The 19,231-nt window shown below is 38.9% G+C and overlaps 1 protein-coding gene across 1 annotated transcript in view; it reads right to left on the bottom strand.

The window, feature by feature from the left end:
* Positions 1–18,720, bottom strand: part of LOC107566774 (zinc finger MYM-type protein 4-like) — a 34,642-nt gene extending 15,922 nt beyond the window's left edge. The window contains exons 1-10 of the mRNA XM_016252309.1: positions 18,545–18,720; positions 15,620–16,180; positions 15,225–15,277; positions 14,951–15,115; positions 13,189–13,261; positions 12,829–13,066; positions 12,447–12,576; positions 3,244–3,459; positions 3,015–3,165; positions 2,803–2,918 (exon numbers count right to left, since the gene is read on the bottom strand). Coding sequence (XP_016107795.1) covers positions 2,803–2,918; positions 3,015–3,165; positions 3,244–3,459; positions 12,447–12,576; positions 12,829–13,066; positions 13,189–13,261; positions 14,951–15,115; positions 15,225–15,277; positions 15,620–16,106 — 1,629 coding nt within the window. The 5' untranslated portion in view covers positions 16,107–16,180; positions 18,545–18,720. The remainder of the gene's footprint in view (positions 1–2,802; positions 2,919–3,014; positions 3,166–3,243; positions 3,460–12,446; positions 12,577–12,828; positions 13,067–13,188; positions 13,262–14,950; positions 15,116–15,224; positions 15,278–15,619; positions 16,181–18,544) is intronic.
* Positions 18,721–19,231: the final 511 nt, after the last annotated feature.

Genomic DNA, 19,231 nt, shown 5'->3' with positions numbered 1-19,231 from the left:
GGGCATAGAGGAGAAACAATAATGTACAGTATGTGGAACATTTTTTTTTACCTTAAACCGCATAAACACATTACACCAAATAATGTTCTTTTTAGCAACATCAAATGACCCCTTTAAAGGGCACTTTGGGAAGGGTACGCCATTTGTTGATGTTCCAAACGAAAGTGAACAACTGAATCCCTTCACGAAAGGCCCTTCCAGAAGTCCGTTAGTGAAGGGAACATGCGATGGTCACTTCACGGAAGTGATTTCCATTTGTGATCATGTGATCTTCAGTTAGGAGATCTTGCAATGCTTTTTAAAGCAAAGTTGGGGCTGATTTAGAGTTCACATACAAACGTAAGTAGAATAGGCTAATTTAATTTGTCTATTTTAATGTAAGACAACATTTTTCATCAGTGATAGAATTTAAGACAGTAGTATAAGCAAGTTTAGTTTGAAAACGTTTTAATAGTTAATAAGACACAATTAGACAATATTTGAATAAAATAAGAATAAAATATTTATTTGCAACAACTGATGGGAGTGCTAAAAGCTGCACGCACACGCAGCATTGTCAAGGTAACATTTGGTCAGTCATTCCCGTCGCCAAGGGAGTTCCAAACGCTTTCACAAGACAGTAATGCCATACACCCTTCAAATAACACACTTAAAGGGCTCTGCCCTTTGAAGGGAGTAGGGCATAGGAACGCTCACATCTGTTTTGGAATTCACCCATTGTCCCGGCTACTAGGCTATCGCATGTGAGGATCCTGCAGGTGGCCGATCGTTTATAGCCTTTTCTCACAGCAGCTGGAATAATTAAATGTATTATTTTGATGGCGGATTGTAATCCAGAAAGGATTATGCGTTTATGGAACACATGTAAATTAATTTAAATTATATTCCAGTTTTAAATGTGCTTCTGATTAGATAGCCTAGACAACCAGTTCGAAGGGAGCATAATTTGCTTTTTGGGTTAAAAGAATTTCTTAATATGAAATATTCGAGTGGTATGACAATTAGAGATTAGACTGTACAGAAATTGAAATCTACTGCTTATACACACTATACTCCGTCACGCAATGCTGATGTTGATAACATTAACAATTTGAGAATAAAGTATAACAATAATAATAATTTGCACAGTTTGATGTGATATGAGCTAATTTAGATTAAATCACCATTGGTAGCGCGATTTATTGTCATGCTTGTTTCCTCAATTGGTCAGAACAAACATGGCAGACTTGGTTACTTGTTCAGATGACAATATCCGGTGAAAATGCTTATTTGAGTCATATATTCCAAGACGTAGGCTAGAATCTGTGAGTGCAAAGTACAATATCCACACCGGTGTGGTGACTGACTGCCACACATACTCCTCAAAACATTAGATTCATCCGCGCTGGAGCCGTGCCGCCCACGCAAGGAAGATAATTCCACACACAGCTGCAATTGCAGGTTTTCAAACAGAGACGGCGACAAAGAGGCAAAACTTACGGACAGCAGCTTTAAATTCGTGATTTCAAATTATGCTGTGCTTCATGCATTTGCCCACTGCCATATTCATGTTATTTCCACTGTGTGCTGTATGTAAAATGAGTGCTACCTTGGCTTTATTTGAAAAAAATATGATTCCCAATGCACACAAACTTCCCAGAATACTGAGTGCCCCGTTGGTTACAGTGTTTACGTCCTTTTTTTATATTTTTTTATTAAATATTTATTTATTTGTGAAAAATACTTTGTCATCTAAAGTATGTTTATTTAACACTTATTTTTTTAATCCATTTTCAAATGACTTCAAATTTCTTAAACATTAATTAAAATAAATACAATTATAGCGGATTTATATCTGCCACCCTGCTTTCCAAGATATCGGCGGTCAAAAAAAACAAAAAAAAAAAACAATATCGGTTGACCACTATACAAAACACCTGGATTGCTCAGTAGCCCCTCACTGCAGAACACAAGATCCAGGGGGCGTGGTTGGATCCACATCTAGGGGGTGGAGATTGGTAGGTTTAGGGGTGGAGACAGGTAGGTTTAGGTATATGTAAGGTGGGAGTTGGATCTGGATCCAACCACGCCCCCTGGATCTTATGTTCTGTAGTGAGGACCATCTCGGATTGCTTACGAGACATTCGGTGCGTTCCAAATGGGATATATCGCCCTCCGAAGGGCACTTTCGGAGTGAAAACAATGGCCGCCATATTGAAGGGTCGTTACAAACCGAAATGCTCAAAACTGGCCACTTCAAAGGGCCCTTCGGAATGAAGGATTTCAAAGTACACAACTGATGGACACTTCAGGTTCCTATGATCCTTAACATGATGACGGTGCCTCCATGTGGGCACGTGATGACGCAGAAGGGCACTTCAAGAAACAGTTGTTTGGTCCCCTACACCCGTCAACCATTCGAAGCTCTCACTCCGGAGGGTAAAACCTTTGAAGGGATTAGGGCATAGGGATGAGCCCTTCCGAATGGAATGCAGGGATTGTTGTCACTACAGCTGCACGAGCCCAGAGAAAATGGCAGGCAGCGTACAACTGGCTGGGGGTGGGAATATGCTAATGCGGGACAGTCTGTCAGCGGTCGTGGGCGGGTCATTCAGAAATTCAAAACGGCATGGTCATTAAGACTATTTAGGGTTTTTGAGAATTAAAAAAAAAACAAAAAAAAAACAAGTGATTGGATTTTTATCATTATAGGGTGGTTGTCACACTTAATACATTTATATGCAAACACCATGTAAAAGTGAATTTTACATCCGATGTACCCTTCGAAATAGAGAGCAGTAAACTAGTGTCAATAAACTCTACCTGATATGATACTACGCATGAAAAGGAGCAGAAGTTTTGGATGGTTCCGTCAGACATGGCTAGATGGTACTGAGGCGTTAGTTTAAGCTTGCAGCTGTTGCATTCCACTGGAGCACCTTGAATGCATGCAAACAAAAAGGACATTTGAGCATACTTCAAAAAGAGAATATCATTAAGAAAGCAGAATCTTAGTAAACAGCTGGTTATATTACCTGAAGAACTGACAGTCTGAACTTTATTCGCTGTGACACAGCAAGTTGAACAGAAAAGTTCCCGGACACCCTCCGTGTTTGGACTGTCCACCATTTCTGCAACCGGGCGCATGGTATGACAAATTTTGCAGCCGACAGGTTTCAAACTTTTCTACAAAGAAAGATTAATTTATTTGATAGACTTTCAACAAATTATTGGACTATTATTTAGTTATTCATTTGCCATTACCTTTTTGAAGGCTACAAGGCAGTTTTGTTTGCAGAACTTCATAACACTGCCCTCTATCTGCAGACACGGACACTGACTGTCTGTGCCATAGCAATATCCTCCACAGTTCACACAGCTGTTCATGTTCAGATTATTGGAGGAACGGAACTGGTTGAAGCAGATGTTGCTGCACAGCTTATGGATGGAGCCCATTAAGTTCACTTCGTGAGTGTAAGTCTATGAGAAATACAATTGCAACATGCAACATTTTAGATCTTTTGAAGATTTTATTTCTATAATCGACCTTATAGGCAGGTAGAACGGTCACAGACAAATAAAGCAACTAAAACAAAGATATGTTCAGAATAATAGTGTTTTCTACAGAACTATAAAGTAAAAATGTAAATGAATGTTTTCTAAATCTACACTCCATAAAATTGAAAGACTGCAAAAAAGAGATTTGTAAGAACTTAAGCAGCGTTGATAAGATTGGTTTCTTGAGCACCAAATCAGCTAATTTAATGATATATATATAAAAGACATGGGGTAATAAAACCGTAGTTTTGATTACTGGATTTCATAGACCAGAGCCTTTGTTACAACATGTTGTGAAAATCATTTTGTCCTTTCATTCACATAAAACAAAACATTGATATAACTTGTGCGAGACCCCCCCCCCCGTTTTGACATTTCACATCAGGTGGGTAAAGACCTATCAATGTGGGATGCGACTGTGAGGGAACCAAAAGAGATTACATAAAGAATGTTTTTGTTTGCAGTTTATTTACAACAGCGTACAATATAATACAGACAGAAAGACAGATCAAATAAAAGAAAGACATAAGGGTCCAAACCAAAAGCACACAGTCACAGAGATTTGTGCCATTCCTGGAAACAATTTCTCGTCAGCTGAAGACACAAGTGCACGTCGCACGCCTGGCATTTCCAAGGAGTTTGCTTCTTCTTTCCATGCGCTGCTTTGCAGTGCACACAGATTCGCCGACCACTAGAGGCAACTTTCCTGGTATCGGTGCTCAGTGGAGCTCCTGGAACGGGCACATGGTCACTGCTGGCCCGTTTCTGTGGGATTTTCGGTGACACGCCACAAAGCTCTGCAATTAGCTGCTCCATAAACTCCTTGTGGGTCATGTTGCCGTATAACTCCTTGTGAATTGTGTAAGAGTTGGTGGCAGCAATGTCCAAGAAGTGTAAGAAGATCTTTCTGTACCACTTCAACGTTTTGTGCTGTGCGGTGTAGTATTGCAACAGCTGATCGGACAGGTCAACGCCCCCCATGTATTGGTTGTACGCAGTAACAGGTGCAGGACAGGGGAATGTCTTTAAGCTCCATGTATCTTGCGCTTTCACTCTCCTCTGCACGGTGTCTCCTGTGTAGGCAGGATGGATAGTGGAACACACAGACACCTCTCGTGTGTCCATCCACTTCACAAACACAAGCGGACCATTTCGAATCCATCTAATGGATCCCCTGGGGGAATTTTTAGTAAGTGAATTAGGTGCATTTTGTGGGCTGTTCTTCCTGTAGTCTCTGTAAGTCCCACAAGCGCCATACTTCATCCCTAACATGTCTGTTAGGAGCTTTGGACTTGTGTAGAAATTGTCCATGTACACGTGGTACCCAGATCCCAAAACTTTTCTGTCCAAGAGAGACATCACCGTATCATACGGCAGTCCATTGCCTGTGGCAGTGTTGTTCTTTCCGGTGTACACAGAAAAGTCAAGAGTGTATCCGTTTGAAGAGTCCGCGAGGACAAACAGCTTGAAGCCCCACTTGGTTGGCTTGGCTTTCATGTACTGTGTCATGCCTGAGTTGGCTTTGCATGCCACCATTCTTTCATCCACAGCTAAATTTCGTCTAGGATGATAAATGGTTTTGCACGCAAGACGGATCGTGTCCATGAGGGGTTTGACCCTGAAAAGCCGGTCATATTCATTTGTGCCCTTCTTTTTGTCATTCTCCTTGTCCTCAGCTGGGTGACTCATGTGCATATTCCACGAAATGGTGCGGTATCTGTCCCTTGACATGATTGTGGCGGGAAAAGGCACAGAGAAAAGACTGCCTTGCCGCCAGTAGTCTTTGATGGAGATCAACTTCACCATGCCCATGTAGAATATGAGTCCAAAGTAGCGGTACATTTCACTGACGCTGACATCTGTCCACTTGTATTTGCGACCCCTTGCAAGTGACCTGGCGGCCTGGGCATTTGTGTTGTAGCATAGAGTTGAGACAGCATTTTCAGTGAAAAAGAGCTTGAAGAGACCGAGGGGAGTGTACGAGTCAGTTGGCCACAACTGTGGTCCGGGTTCTCGTGCGGGCACGAATCTCAGAGTCTGTGGGACCAAGTCAACTTCAGTCTCTGCTTTCCACGTCAGAGCAGGCTGCTTGCTTGTCCTGGCCTTCTTTGCAACAGGCATCTGGTCAATGTCATTCTCCTCATTTCTGTTAAGAAAAAAAAACAAACAACAACAACAACTGTGAGCATGATGACAACAGGATCAAAGCTATTTTTTTTAACATTACTAATTGCTAATACGGCACACACATAGCAAAAACACATGCACGTTTATAGCACACTACAATCATTTATGCCTGATCAGATATTTGCAAACAAGATAAAATGATAAGCCAACTAGGGTAAATATCACATTTCTATCAATATACACTACATTTAAAAAATTTGGGGTTTCTTATGCTTCCCAAGGCTGTTTCAAGCAAAACTACTGTGAAAACAGTAATATTGTGAATTTTTCGATTTTTTTATGTAATTTACTTCTGTGATGTTAGAGTTGAATTTTAAGCAGACATTACTCTAGATTTCAGTGTCACTTGATCCTTCAGAAATCGTTCTAATACTTGTTTGGTACTCAAAAAACATTTATGATCAGAGCTACACAGTGATAAAATTATGATCGATGAATACAAAGTTCAAAAGAACAGCATTTATTTGAAAGGGACATATTTTATAAAATTTATTCACTGCCAATTTAGATCAATTTAATGAATCTTTTATTAATAAAAGTATTCGATTAAAAAAAATAAAATCTAAAGCTCACTGATCCCAAACCTTTGAATAGTAGTGTATTATACAGCATAAAAACATTTAGATGCAACGACAAGTTGTATTATGACCTATCCAATACCCAGGACAAACACATTTGACTCAAAATATAAACTATTAAAATCAACATTAAAACATGATAACGAAGTATGAATGACTTACTCATCAGAAAGGGCGTCCTCTGCTGGATCAAGGCGCTCTTCAAAATGCGACCATTCTTCATCCTGCTCCTCTTCTGAGGAAAAGGTGAATTCTTCCTCGCTGTCCAGGACCGTCTCAAGAGTTTCCTCACACGTGCAGTGTGCCATCTTCCAAAAGCGATGAAAAGTGAATGAATCGGATGAAGCTAGAAGCTATTTTTATCACACTGATAGGGGAGCTTTAACCATGCTTGTATGCAACCGTATGAATAGCGCGCTCTGCGGGTAGGGATGAGGCACAAAAACGGTACCTAACCAAACATTAATCGTTCGCGTAAATCATTCGTATGCATAAATAAAGCGGGAATACAGCGAATTGGACGAGTTTCGTTATCGTTCTGTCTGTACATCGCGCTGTTCTTATTGACATCTATGGATTCGCAGCGTAATCTATTGTGTAGTTGCCTTCCTCACCGTCGCTTGACTGACAGCGGCAGCTCTCTCCTCACACACACGCAGAGGAAGAGAAAGTGAGTCTTATAAACCACGTAGTACTGGCGCGCTAAATGTTAATGGTACTCTTACTTTGTTCCCTATCAAAATGACTTCGATCGTTTATTATTTAGGCCGTTCGCATCATTCGGCAGACGGAGGATAAGCAGCAAGCGGTAATCCCATTGGCTAGCGCTCACCTCTCCGGCTCCGCCAATCAGCTCTGGCGAACGCAGACAATGTGATTAATATTCATGAGCCAGACCTCAGAGCGACAGACAATGAGCTACAACCACTGATCAATAAATATTCTCCATTATAGATCAGTGGCTACAACACACAACCTACCTGAGGAAAGATTCGAGCAAAAGTCGTTTTTTGCAAGTAAAAACAGATGAAAATATTTTACCTTTGCGTGCTTTTATTAGTGGTATTAGTTTTCCCCCCCACAGAAACAATGAAGCACCACCACCAAGCTCATTTTAATATGAATGCAAACTTATATATTTGCATTCATACATACTTGCCACGTTTTAGTTAATTATTCAAACTTCTATCAAAAAATGCTTGCATTTAATTTAGTTATGCTTTCAAAAAATATCAAAAGAATAGTAATTGAGATTGCTTTTTAGATCATTCCCGAGCCACTACAAAGCAGAGCTATTTGGTTTGGATAAGTAACAACAAAATATATTCCTCATGATGCACAAGTTATTGATATATAACACACACACACACACACACATATAGGTGCATCTCAATAGATTAGAATACCGTGAATAAAAGTGAAACTTTCATATATTCTAGATTCAATACATGTAAAGTAAAACATTTCAAAAGTTTTATTTTTATTTTGATTCGAGCTTACAGCTCATGAAAGTCAAAAGTCCAGTATCTTAAAATATTACAATATTTCCTAAGATCAATTAAAAAAAGGATTTGCAAGTTCTTTAAAGTATGAAATACTTTCTCAATACTTGGTCTGGGGTCCTTTAGCACAAATGACAGCATCAGTGAGGTGTGGCATGGAAGCGATCAGCCTGTGGCACTGCTGAGGCACTGTTTCTCATCTTTCTCTTAAAAATATCCCATAGACTCCATATGGGGTTCAGGTCAGGCATGCTGGCTGGCCAATCAAGCACAGTGATATCATGGTCAGCAAACCACTTGGAAGTAGTTTTGGCACTGTGTGGGCAGGTGCTAATTCCTGCTGGAAAAGGAAATCAGCATCTCCATAAAGCTTGTCAGCAGATGGAAGCATAAAGTGCTCCAAAACCTCCTGGTAGATGGCTGCATTGACTTCGGATTTGATTAACCACAATGGACCAACACCAACAGACGTCACGGCACCCCAAATCATCCGACTTCGGAAACTTTACACTGGACTTCAAGCAGCTTGGATTCTGTGCCTCTCCAGTCTTCCTCCAGACCTTGATTTCCAAATGAAATGCAATTTTACTTTTATCTGAAAAGAGGACTTTGGACCACTGAGCAACAGTCCAGTTCTTTTTCTCCTTAGCCCAGGTAAGATGCTTCTGACGTTGTTTCAGAAGTGGCTTGGTAGCCCTTTTCCTGAAGACGTCAGAGCGTGGTGACTCTTGATGCACTGACTCCAGCTTCAGTTAACTCCTTGTGAAGCTCTCCCAAGTGTTTGAATCGGCTTTGCTCAAGTTTTTGGTTTTCTCAAGCTTGCGGCCATCCCTGTTGCTTGTGCACCTTTTCCTACCCATTTTCTTCCTTCCAGTCAACTTTGCATTTACTATGCTTTGATACAGCACTCTGTTTCAGTAATGACCTTCTGTGACTTACCTTCTTTGTGGAGGGTGTCAATGATTGTCTTCTGGACCATTGCCAAGTCAGCAGTCTTCCCCATTATTGTGGTTTCAAAGAAAAAGAGATACCCGGAATTTATACTGTAGGGATGGTCATTTAATGGAACTCAAAATATTCTAATATTTTAAGATACTGGATTTTTGACTTTCATGAGCTGCAAGCTCTAACCATCAAAATTAAAACAAAACTTTTGAAACGTTTTACTTTACATGTTATGAATCTGGAATATATGAAAGTTTCACTATTTGAAATGAGTTACAAAAAAAAAAAAAAGAACTTTTCCCATGATATTCAAGTTTTTTTAGATGCACCTGTATATACACATACATATATTAGATGGCGGAAGCACACATTGACTGTTTTCTGCATTACACAAAATTGTTATTTTGAGTGGCCACAAATGAAAGCAGACCCATTACAGTTTTGAATGATGTCTTCATTATATTTGCATAACCATAAATACCAAGAGTACCTTAAGTCAATAAAAAAAAATAGACTTGTCCAGGGCTCTACAGTGCGACCATTTCAGTCGCATTTGCGACTGAAAACTACTGCGTGCGACTATGAAATAATATTTAGGAGCACCAGTGCGACTGACCCGATCATCATCATATTTGTGTTTGCGCTGAGGGAGCTTCAAAGGTTCTAATATACGTACGTGTTTCTGCAGCGTTGAGTAATGCATCACAGACATATCCTCTCATTATAACAAACAAAAGTAGAATTTAATTGCACTCATGCGACCTCTGAGCCTCATTAAACGTCTGAAAATACACCTACAAGCCACTTGTGTTCTTTTGTGCCATCTCTGTAGCACAAATTAATTTCTTAAATACTGATTTCATTTGATTGGTAACTTATTCTTATTCTACTTGTTTTTATTCTGTTGTTTTAATTAGAAACGTTAAAAATATATTTATATATTTTTTAGATTTTACAAATGACGACATACTTTTAATAAAGTTAGATAAATGCCATTACAAAGGTAAAAACTAAATTCCCTATAAATCACTTTAAGGAGTCAAATATCACCTCGTAATGGGAAGGTTAATTTTTTTATCAATTTTTGATTACTGATTAGAAGGTGCTCCTAAATTTTGACCGTGCTCCTAAATGTTTTAAATTAGGAGCACAAGCGCTCCTAAAAAGAAAAGTATCCGTAGAGCCCTGTTGTCACAACTTACATATTGCTCTTTTGTTGGTTTTGATTGCTTCTATTGTCCTCATTTGTAAGCCACTTTGGATAAAAGCGTCTGCCAAATGACTAAATGTAAAAAGGTAGTTGTCATGCTGACGCCTCAAGGGGGTTAAATACACTAAACAGTGCTTGCTTCATTTAAAGTCAAACGTAACTGAAATTTAAGACCTGCGATTCAACGAGTGAGTCAGATGTTACCCGATGTGTAACCGCTCCAACAGCTTCAATGAGCAAAAAAAAAAATCTTGACTGGATCAAGTAACTAATCTAAACTATTTTAGTGCAATTTATTATGGGAACTCAAAATACTTATTTCAGTTATACGTTTGTTTTTGAGTACATCCAGAAATATAATGCAAAAGGAAGATGTGTCATCTTGACATTATTTCACAGTACCCAGATCACCTAAATTTAAGGCTTGTTCACACCAAAATGTTTGGCACTAATATTCAGTGCATTCACTTGTGACAGAAGGAAGGAAGTAAAATGTCTGGGAGGGAATGAGACAGTATCTCACAGAAGTGAGTACACCCCTCACATTTTTGTAAATATTTTATTATATCTTTTCATGTGACAACACCGAAGAAATGACACTTTGCTACAATGTAAAGTAGTGAGTGTACAGCTTGTATAACAGTGTAAATTTGCTGTCCCCTCAAAATAACTCAACACACAGCCATTAATGTCTAAACCGCTGGCCACAAAAGTGAGTACACCCCTAAGTGAAAATGTCCAAAGTGTCAATATTTTGTGCCCACCATTATTTTCCAGCACTGCCTTAACCCTCTTGGGCATGGAGTTCACCAGAGCTTCACAGGTTGCCACTGGAGTCCTCTTTCACTCCTCCATGACGACATCACGGAGCTGGTGGATGTTAGAGACCTTGCGCTCCTCCACCTTCTGTTTCAGGATGCCCATGCTTGGCCAATCTATCACCTTTACCCTCAGCTTCTTTAGCAAGGCAGTGGTTGTCTTGGAGGTCGCTATCATGTTGGAATACTGCCCTGCAGCCCAGTCTCTGAAGGGAGGGGATCATGCTCTGCTTCAGTATGTCACAGTACATGTTGGCATTCATGGTTCCCTCAATGAACCGAAGCTCCCCAGTGCCGGCAGCACTCATGCAGCCCCAGATCATGACACTCCCACCACCATGCTTGACTGTAGGCAAGACACACTTGTCTTTGTACTCCTCACCTGGTTGCCGCCACACACGCTTGACACCATCTGAACCAAATAAGTTTATCTTGGTCTCATCAGACCACAGGACATGGTTCCAGTAATCCATGTCCTTAGTCTGCTTGTCTTCAGCAAACTGTTTGCGGGCTTTCTTGTGCATCATCTTTAGAAGAGGCTTCCTCCTGGGACGACAGCCATGCAGAACAATTTGATGCAGTGTGCGGCGTATGGTCTGAGCACTGACAGGCTGACCCCCCACCTATTCAACCTCTGCAGCAATGCTGGCAGCACTCATATGTCCATTTCCCCAAACCCAACCTCTGGATATGACGCTGAGCACATGCATTCAACTTCTTTGGTCGACCATGGCGAGGCCTGTTCTGAGTGGAACCTGTCCTGTTAAATTGCTGTATGGTCTTGGCCACCAAGCTGCAGCTCAGTTTCAGGGTCTTGGCAATCTTCTTATAGCCTATGCCATCTTTATGTAGAGCAACGATTCTATTTTCAGATTCTCGAGAGTTCTTTGCCATGAGGTGCCATGTTGAACTTCCAGTGACCAGTATATGAGAGAGTGAGTGCGATAGCACCAAATTTAACACACCTGCTCCCCATTCATACCTGAGACCTTGTAACACTAATGAGTCACATGACACCGGGGAGAGAAAATGGCTAATTGGGCTAATTTGGACATTTTCACTTAAGGGTGTACTCACTTTTGTGGCCAGCGGTTTAGACATTAATGGCTGTGTGTTGAGTTATTTTGAGGGGACAGCAAATATACACTGTTATACATGCTGTACACTCACTACTTTACATTGTAGCAAAGTGTCATTTCTTCAGTGTTGTCACATGAAAAGATATAATAAAATATTTACAAAAATGTGAGGGGTGTACTCACTTCTGTGAGATACTATATGTATAAGTAGATAAAAGCACTATGAGCAGTGAAAGTGCTGCCATTGTCATGGTATGCATATGCACAAGTACATGAAAGCATTACAAGGGCATGCAAATATTTGTATCACTTTGAACAAAATAAACAGTTTATCAAACAAGTCAGGCTTATTTCAGTTAGTCTGACTTATTTTGAACCAAATCAACTGAAAATAAGTCAGACTAACTGAAATAAACCTGGCTTATTTGGTAAACCTGTTTTATGAAAAATGAATCCAAATTAAAATGTTTACATTTGTGTTGTTGTGAACAGGCCTTTAGGGGCAAAACATGATTTATTTTACGGGCCGCATTCTCAGTAGCGGCCATCCAGTGAAGGACACACCTGCACAGATAGAGATGGCCACTTACCATTCCTATCTTATGACAAACACTGCACTTGAAGCTTAAAGCGCTGAGGCATTTCTGACTGCAGAACTCCTTCACAGTCCCTGACATGTCCACCGGGGCATTGATCACATCCTTCAGGTCAAGAATGTCTCTGCAGGGGAAGAGGCATTTGCATCCTTAAAGGGTATGTTAAACACCATTGCTGTATTTAAATTTGTATTATATATTATTCTTTGCATTTTTAAAATAAAGGAGTACGTTATTATATGGTTAGGTCTTGGGGTGGTAAGTTAAGTTCATATTTACAAACGTTATTTAAATACAATACAATGTAATGCACCTAGTATGATCATTTTAAAAGTTAAATTTTAGAAAAAAATTAAAACAAGATTTTTAGGCATACTTGTGGCAGTGGTGACATTGTTTCTTCTGAGGTATCTTGACCACCACATTAGAGGTGGTGCAGAGACACTGAGGTGAACAGTAGAGTTTAGGACAGCCTTTACGCTGGAAAGCCGTCTGTCCCTTTAAAAGGACTTTGTTACATCCTGTGCAGACCACACCAATTGGATTGGCAGGGGCCAGAGAATGAAGGGATAGTGTAGGGACTGGTGCCACCTTTGCTGGAGCAGCTGCTGGAACTGCAGTCACATGAAGAAATATAACAAGAAACTTAAATTAAATTGAACCATTTATCATCACATCTATTCACTCATATAGTAAATGGTAAAAGAACATCATAATATATTTTCAGGGCTCGTACCAATGGATGTGGTATTTCCTCCTACAGAGAAAACTGCACTGATCTTGATCGAATCAGGTGTCTGGTTGAACTCCTGAAAACACGAACACAATGAAAAAAAATTAAAAAAAACAAGTTTCCATGAAACATTTTATCTTACTTAACGGTACCCCTGATTTAACCTGAAGTAATGTAAATTTAGCTCATGTTTTCATTGCTTGTCACATGGTTTGGCTTCTTGCAGTCATTTCATTCATCTAATTGACTATTTTGCATTTGAAATACCATTTTGGGTTCATTTTCCAGCTCAGTAGTAGGAGGAAAGAAAAAATACTTTGCAAGATTGCATTAAATTGATCAAAAGTGACGGTAAAGGCATAACAAAACATTCTTTTCTTTTGAACATCGTATTCAAAGAATCTTGTAAAAAAAAATTATGGTTTCCACAAAAAAATATTAAGTTTTCAACACTGATTGATCAATCACATGAGCAGCAAATGTTAGAATGATTTTTGAAGGGTTATGTGACATTGAAGTTGCTGAAAATTCGGCCTTGCCATCACAGGAATAATTACATTTTAAAATAGAAAAACAATATTTCACTATATCATGGTTTTTACTATATTTTTGATCCAATAAATGCAGCATTAGTGAGCATAAGAGACATTGTGAAAAGAAAAGAAAAAACTAATCTTACAAACCTCAAACTTAAACAGTAGGTGTGTGAATTAAACTAGTCAATTTAAAGTCCCCCTGTAGTCAAATATTTTATAAATATGCAAATTAGTCCCGCCTCCACTCAGTCACACACCAGCCAGCGCCTCCTGATCCACTGAACAGTAGTAAACGCAAAACAGTGGCATACACGGATAATGACTTATAAAACTATGTTTTACTAGCGGACAACTACACTGAATACTGTAACATTCATTAAAAGTTACTTACTTCACGATGTTGTGTCCTAAAATGCCTTGAAGACTCGAATGCAGCCGTTTGTGATTGTTAATTCGTGCCCGCGAGCATACGCGTGCGAAGTGCAGACGCAGTTGCGGGAGAGCTGCGTCTGACTCCGGGCTACTTTTACACTGTTGCCACGGGTTAAAATGCAAGTTAGCGGTTCTAAATTCACATTAAACCACAGCTTCATGGGTTTTTTTGCTCCGATTATTTTTGGTTTTGTGCTGGTATTGGCATATTTTGCATGCTAGTGATAGGAATCGATCCCTTGACGTGACTGGTTATTGGATTGTGACGTAGCAAACCGAGGTCTGTTTCAAACTGCATTTCTGGGTCAGCCTTTGGGAAACTACACTTTTAAGGAGAAAATACTCAGCAATGGTGTTGATAAATAGATTGGCACATGGTTTGTCTAAATCAAGCATATTAAAAACACCACACAGACAAATAAACAACAATAAAAAAAAAAAAAAAAAAAAAAAAAAAACACTTGATTTTCACTACAGGGGAGCTTTAACTTCAATGAAATTGTTAATCACAATTATTCATATTACATTCAGTTGTCAGACAGAATCATGACAACCCTACATATGTAGTGTAACATTTTATAGCTTTTAAAACAGTATAGTTTGGTAAACCATCTATTCAAGCATTCTGATTTTAGACACTGTAAAACATATCCATACTTCAGTGCTGATTTTTCAGAGAACTGGTATAATTACAAACATACACATATAGAAAAGACACTGTGAACACAATCAATTTTTTTGCATTGGTAGCTTAATTAAAAAATAAATAAAATTCAGAAATCAGTGGTGAAACTCACAGCTGCCGTGTCAGGCTCATCTTTAACGTTTCCCACTGGCCGCAGTGACACCGACGCTTCCTCATACTCCTCATCCATTGGCTCATCCTTCACCTTCACTGGTAGGGCATCAGAGAGCTGGGCCACTTGAGGTTTCACCTCAGCTTTTAACACCGACTCTGTTTGCTGGATTTAGATGGAGAGGATTTTAGTTTTAGGAGTTTACTTCCTCCATGGATTAACAAGCAAACACAATGAACTTCAATGGTAAACATAAAATAGTGATTGTGCTTACCAAGACAGGTGGTTCCGTTTTCTCTCTTTTTATGGGTTTAGGGAAAGATTTTCCTGTTAAAATGTAAAAATGTAGGAAACCCCCCCCCCAGTCAATTGTGTTACTCAGTTTCATTTAGTTAAATGAATAAATGTACAAAAATATTAATGATAAAGCAACATTATGCAGAATTTAAAACAATTTTCAATATATTAAAACTTTCTAAAAACACATATTTAGGAATTCAACTACATTTTGAATTTCATGGAACACTTTTCTATGGCTGTGAAATAATGTTCAGAAATGAACACTTATCAATACACAGAATCATAAATCAATATCAGTAACTACCAAAATGTGTTTGCAAGTCATCTCAACTGGACACATCTTGTAACAGGCAAAATGTTCACACCAACCTGCATCATCTGATCCATCTACCTCCATCCTCCCATCGCGATCCTCAGCCTGGTCCACATCTATTGCCGTTTCATTGGTAAGGTCTTCGACTTTAGCAATCACAAGCTCTTCTGAACACCATGCAGCATCCTCTGCGATGTTCCTCACTTCATTCTTCTCTTCTTCTCCAGCATTCTTCTGCTCAGAGTGTTCCTGCGCACAATTTTCTTCTTCTTCATTCTGGTCAGTTACATTGCTCTTTTCTGGTCCGTTTTCTAGGTCCACACCCAACTGTTGTCTTAAATCCGGATCTTCCTCTATCTCCTCTGGAAGCTTCTCTACTTCCTCCTGCTCCATCTTTTGGCTTTCCATAAGGCTGTTTTGAGGGCTTGGTTCATTTACACCAGCCTCAGTGGCATCCAGCAGGCATGACTCCACTGCATCTGGCTTCACTTCTGAACCAGCTACATCTCCTGGAAGTTGTTCCATTGAATCCTCACTAGCCATAAGGACACCTGTGACAGACGTAGAGCCCAGCGGTGAAACTGTCTCTGTAGACTGTGAGGGGCCAGACTTCACTCCTGAAAGTGAGAAATGAAGACATTTGTTCATAGAGCAGGGTTCAACAATAAGAATGGCCTGGGGCTCTCTATCAGGTCTGTACAGTATTATCACAGTATTATACAGCCAAACTTGCTTAACCCTGCAAGGCCCACTGTTGTAATTTTACAACATCAGTTTTAGCTTGACTAAAATAAAGCTGCTCATGTTTTTTTCCTCTAAGGCCACATTTACACAACTAATAGGTCCTATTGTTTAGTCTTGCAATGCTACTGGATGCTAGATTTTAAAAATAGGCCTGTTTTACCTGGCCATAAACTCACACATCCTGCGAACTTCCCATGAAGCACATCTTGTTTTACTGGACTGGATAAATCTACATTCAAGTAAGCAAAATGCCTTAAAAACAAAATTTTCTGTGATTAGCAATATGTCTAGATCATGTAGATATTAAGGTATTGTTGAATGCATTGATAATTTTAGATTGAGCTTATTGCACTTTATAGCGTATTGTAATTTTACAACATTGGGTTAAAGGTTTAGCAAAATTTGCCTGTGCACCTTTCACATTACATGGATGAATTGTGCTTCTCACTTGTTCCATATGGAAAAAAAATACTAAAAGAAACTTACTGTTTTTGATCATTCACAAGTTGTAAATATCTTTTTTTTACCATTCTGAGATTCAATCAAGATTTTATGGTTATTAAATAAGTGCAAGTTGAATAATAAATTAAAGTTATTAAAGTATTTGTGTATTAATATTTTAGACTATCTGTATCTTATTTATAAAATGTCCTGTTGTTTTTTCTAGGTTTTGCTTGTTTGCCCAAACATCTGCTTAATGCATGAGGGACAAGTGATAATGTTCTGGAATGTGTGGGTATCAGTGCTATTAGCATGATAACTAAAGGACACAATAAGCTATCAGACAGTATTGTGTGAATTCTGTGGAATGTGTGAATGGGTGAATTCTTTAAAACGTGTATGATTGGGATTAATTTGCAATGATATTTTTAGCCTGGAAACTAATCAGTTCTTTTTTTTTTCCATTTTATAATGTCACCAGCCAAGAAAGACTGTCTCATCATATGCGTATGATATCACTGATACCATTCAAAATGGGAACAGACTTTGAGATGGACTCTGATACAAGAGAAGAAAGTTTTCAAGTCAAGTCATGATGAATGTTTTAAAGCTTTCCTTCAGTTTATCAGGGTTTGCAAATGTAATCTGAACATTTTTATAATGTTTTTTTCTTCCATAAAATGTGACTTATTTCATCATTGTGATTATTAGTGTGTATACATATATAGCCTATTGTTATGAGGATACAGAAGCAATACACCCTGCAAATGAACCGTCAGATGTTCTCTACATTTGTTCATACAGTGAGAAACCATTGAAATTCTGCTACCCAAGAGCCCAACGCTGCAATATTACAACATTTCCCTAAAAACCGACTAAAATGTCAAAAATGTAAAAGCCCATTTATTTCTGCATTAGAGACCTCCTACAACAACATTAAAAAGGTGAACATTTTTCAGTTTTTACGATATTTGGGCCTTTCAGATTTAAGTGCATTTCAATTGTTGAGAAATTCTGCGAGTTCAAATATGAAATGAATTACTTCCTTGAAGCACAGGCTAGACTTGGTAGAAAATTAAACTACGGAATATTTTGCGCCATACGCCATTGATAATACACGGAAAATAATATACAACTAGCAATATACTATTTTTCATGAAAATATATATAATTATTCTGTCGTTTCGAAGGAAAACAATTTATTGAACACAAATGTTGCAATTAACTATTAATCGTATTTGCGGCAGCAAAATTTTAAAATCTAATAAAAACATTTATATTATCTTCCACAGTATTCGGAATGAAAACATCCCCATTGTCGCAATATTTGCGATATGCGATAAACTAGTTATTTTTCAAATACTACACGCCTGTTTCAAACCATATCAAGCTCTACAATGGACTTTCGTCTACTGTCTGCAGCAAACGCTTCTGTACTTTTGCAGCTGCACAAGGCATGAAGTCCCAGGACTACAAGCATGCATCTTTGGCTAAGATCGTCACAGGCTAATACATAGCATACCAAACAATACGCCCAAATCTCAATACTGCCTTAATTCGGTTTTATATTATGAACACGCCGTTCTATTGTCGTTAGCTCGCTATTCGATAGAAATGAAAACAACAACAAAATACTCCAACATAAAAGGCTTTAAAATATGAATGCAAAGTTAGCTGTAGCCAGACCGAGCGTGCAAATGTGAACCACGCTGCAGGGCATGCATATTTTGCAGCGAATCTCTGCAGAGATGATAAACAACACGCGGGCCAACCGTTTCAACAGTTCAAACACTCACCTCAAAACGCCTGGCGTATTCTTTCAACAGTCCCTCTCAAAAGACAGTCGATAAAAAAGCCCTGCGAGATGCACGGTTGATTACTTCTGCATTAAAACATCGAGATACTGCTAAAGTTGCTGAAACAGAATAAACTAGATGGCTGGCTGGCTCTCCCGCGAAAGCTCTTCCCACTCTGCGTGCTGCAGTGCATTATGGGTTCTTCTTCTTCTTCTTTGGTGTTTATTGGCGGTTGGCAACCTGACTGGTGCATTACCGCCACCGATACAGTATGGATCAGGATTTTGCTTGTAGGACAAAATAAACCATAAAAAACAAATCAAAACAAATAAACAAACTAGAAATTAAAACAAGACAAATGAATAAATATAAAAAACAATCAAAAAGACTATATTCTTTTATATGAGTCGATTTAACCAAATTATGGTGACAAAAAGTCCCAGTGTCATGATTCCGGGCTATAATCCCCTGCCTTGGTTTTGGGTTTTCTTCTTCTTCTTTAGATCTGTGCATTATGGGTGAGGTGCACAACATAGGTTGTACGCTATCTATTTATTTCCGCAAATCGGCTCCTTCGAGCAGTTCGTTTCATTGATTCAGTTACAATACATAGCCACTTTACTGATTTTTCGTATTTGTTCGTATTGAATCGGTTAACGTGGTTGATTAAACATGTCCGAGTAAATA

Source organism: Sinocyclocheilus grahami, unplaced genomic scaffold (genome assembly GCF_001515645.1).
Source record: "Sinocyclocheilus grahami isolate Dianchi unplaced genomic scaffold, SAMN03320097.WGS_v1.1 scaffold1099.1, whole genome shotgun sequence".
Taxonomy (NCBI): Eukaryota; Metazoa; Chordata; class Actinopteri; order Cypriniformes; family Cyprinidae; genus Sinocyclocheilus; species Sinocyclocheilus grahami.
Note: the sequence above shows the minus strand (reverse complement) of the source record. Positions and strands in the feature narration are given on the sequence as shown.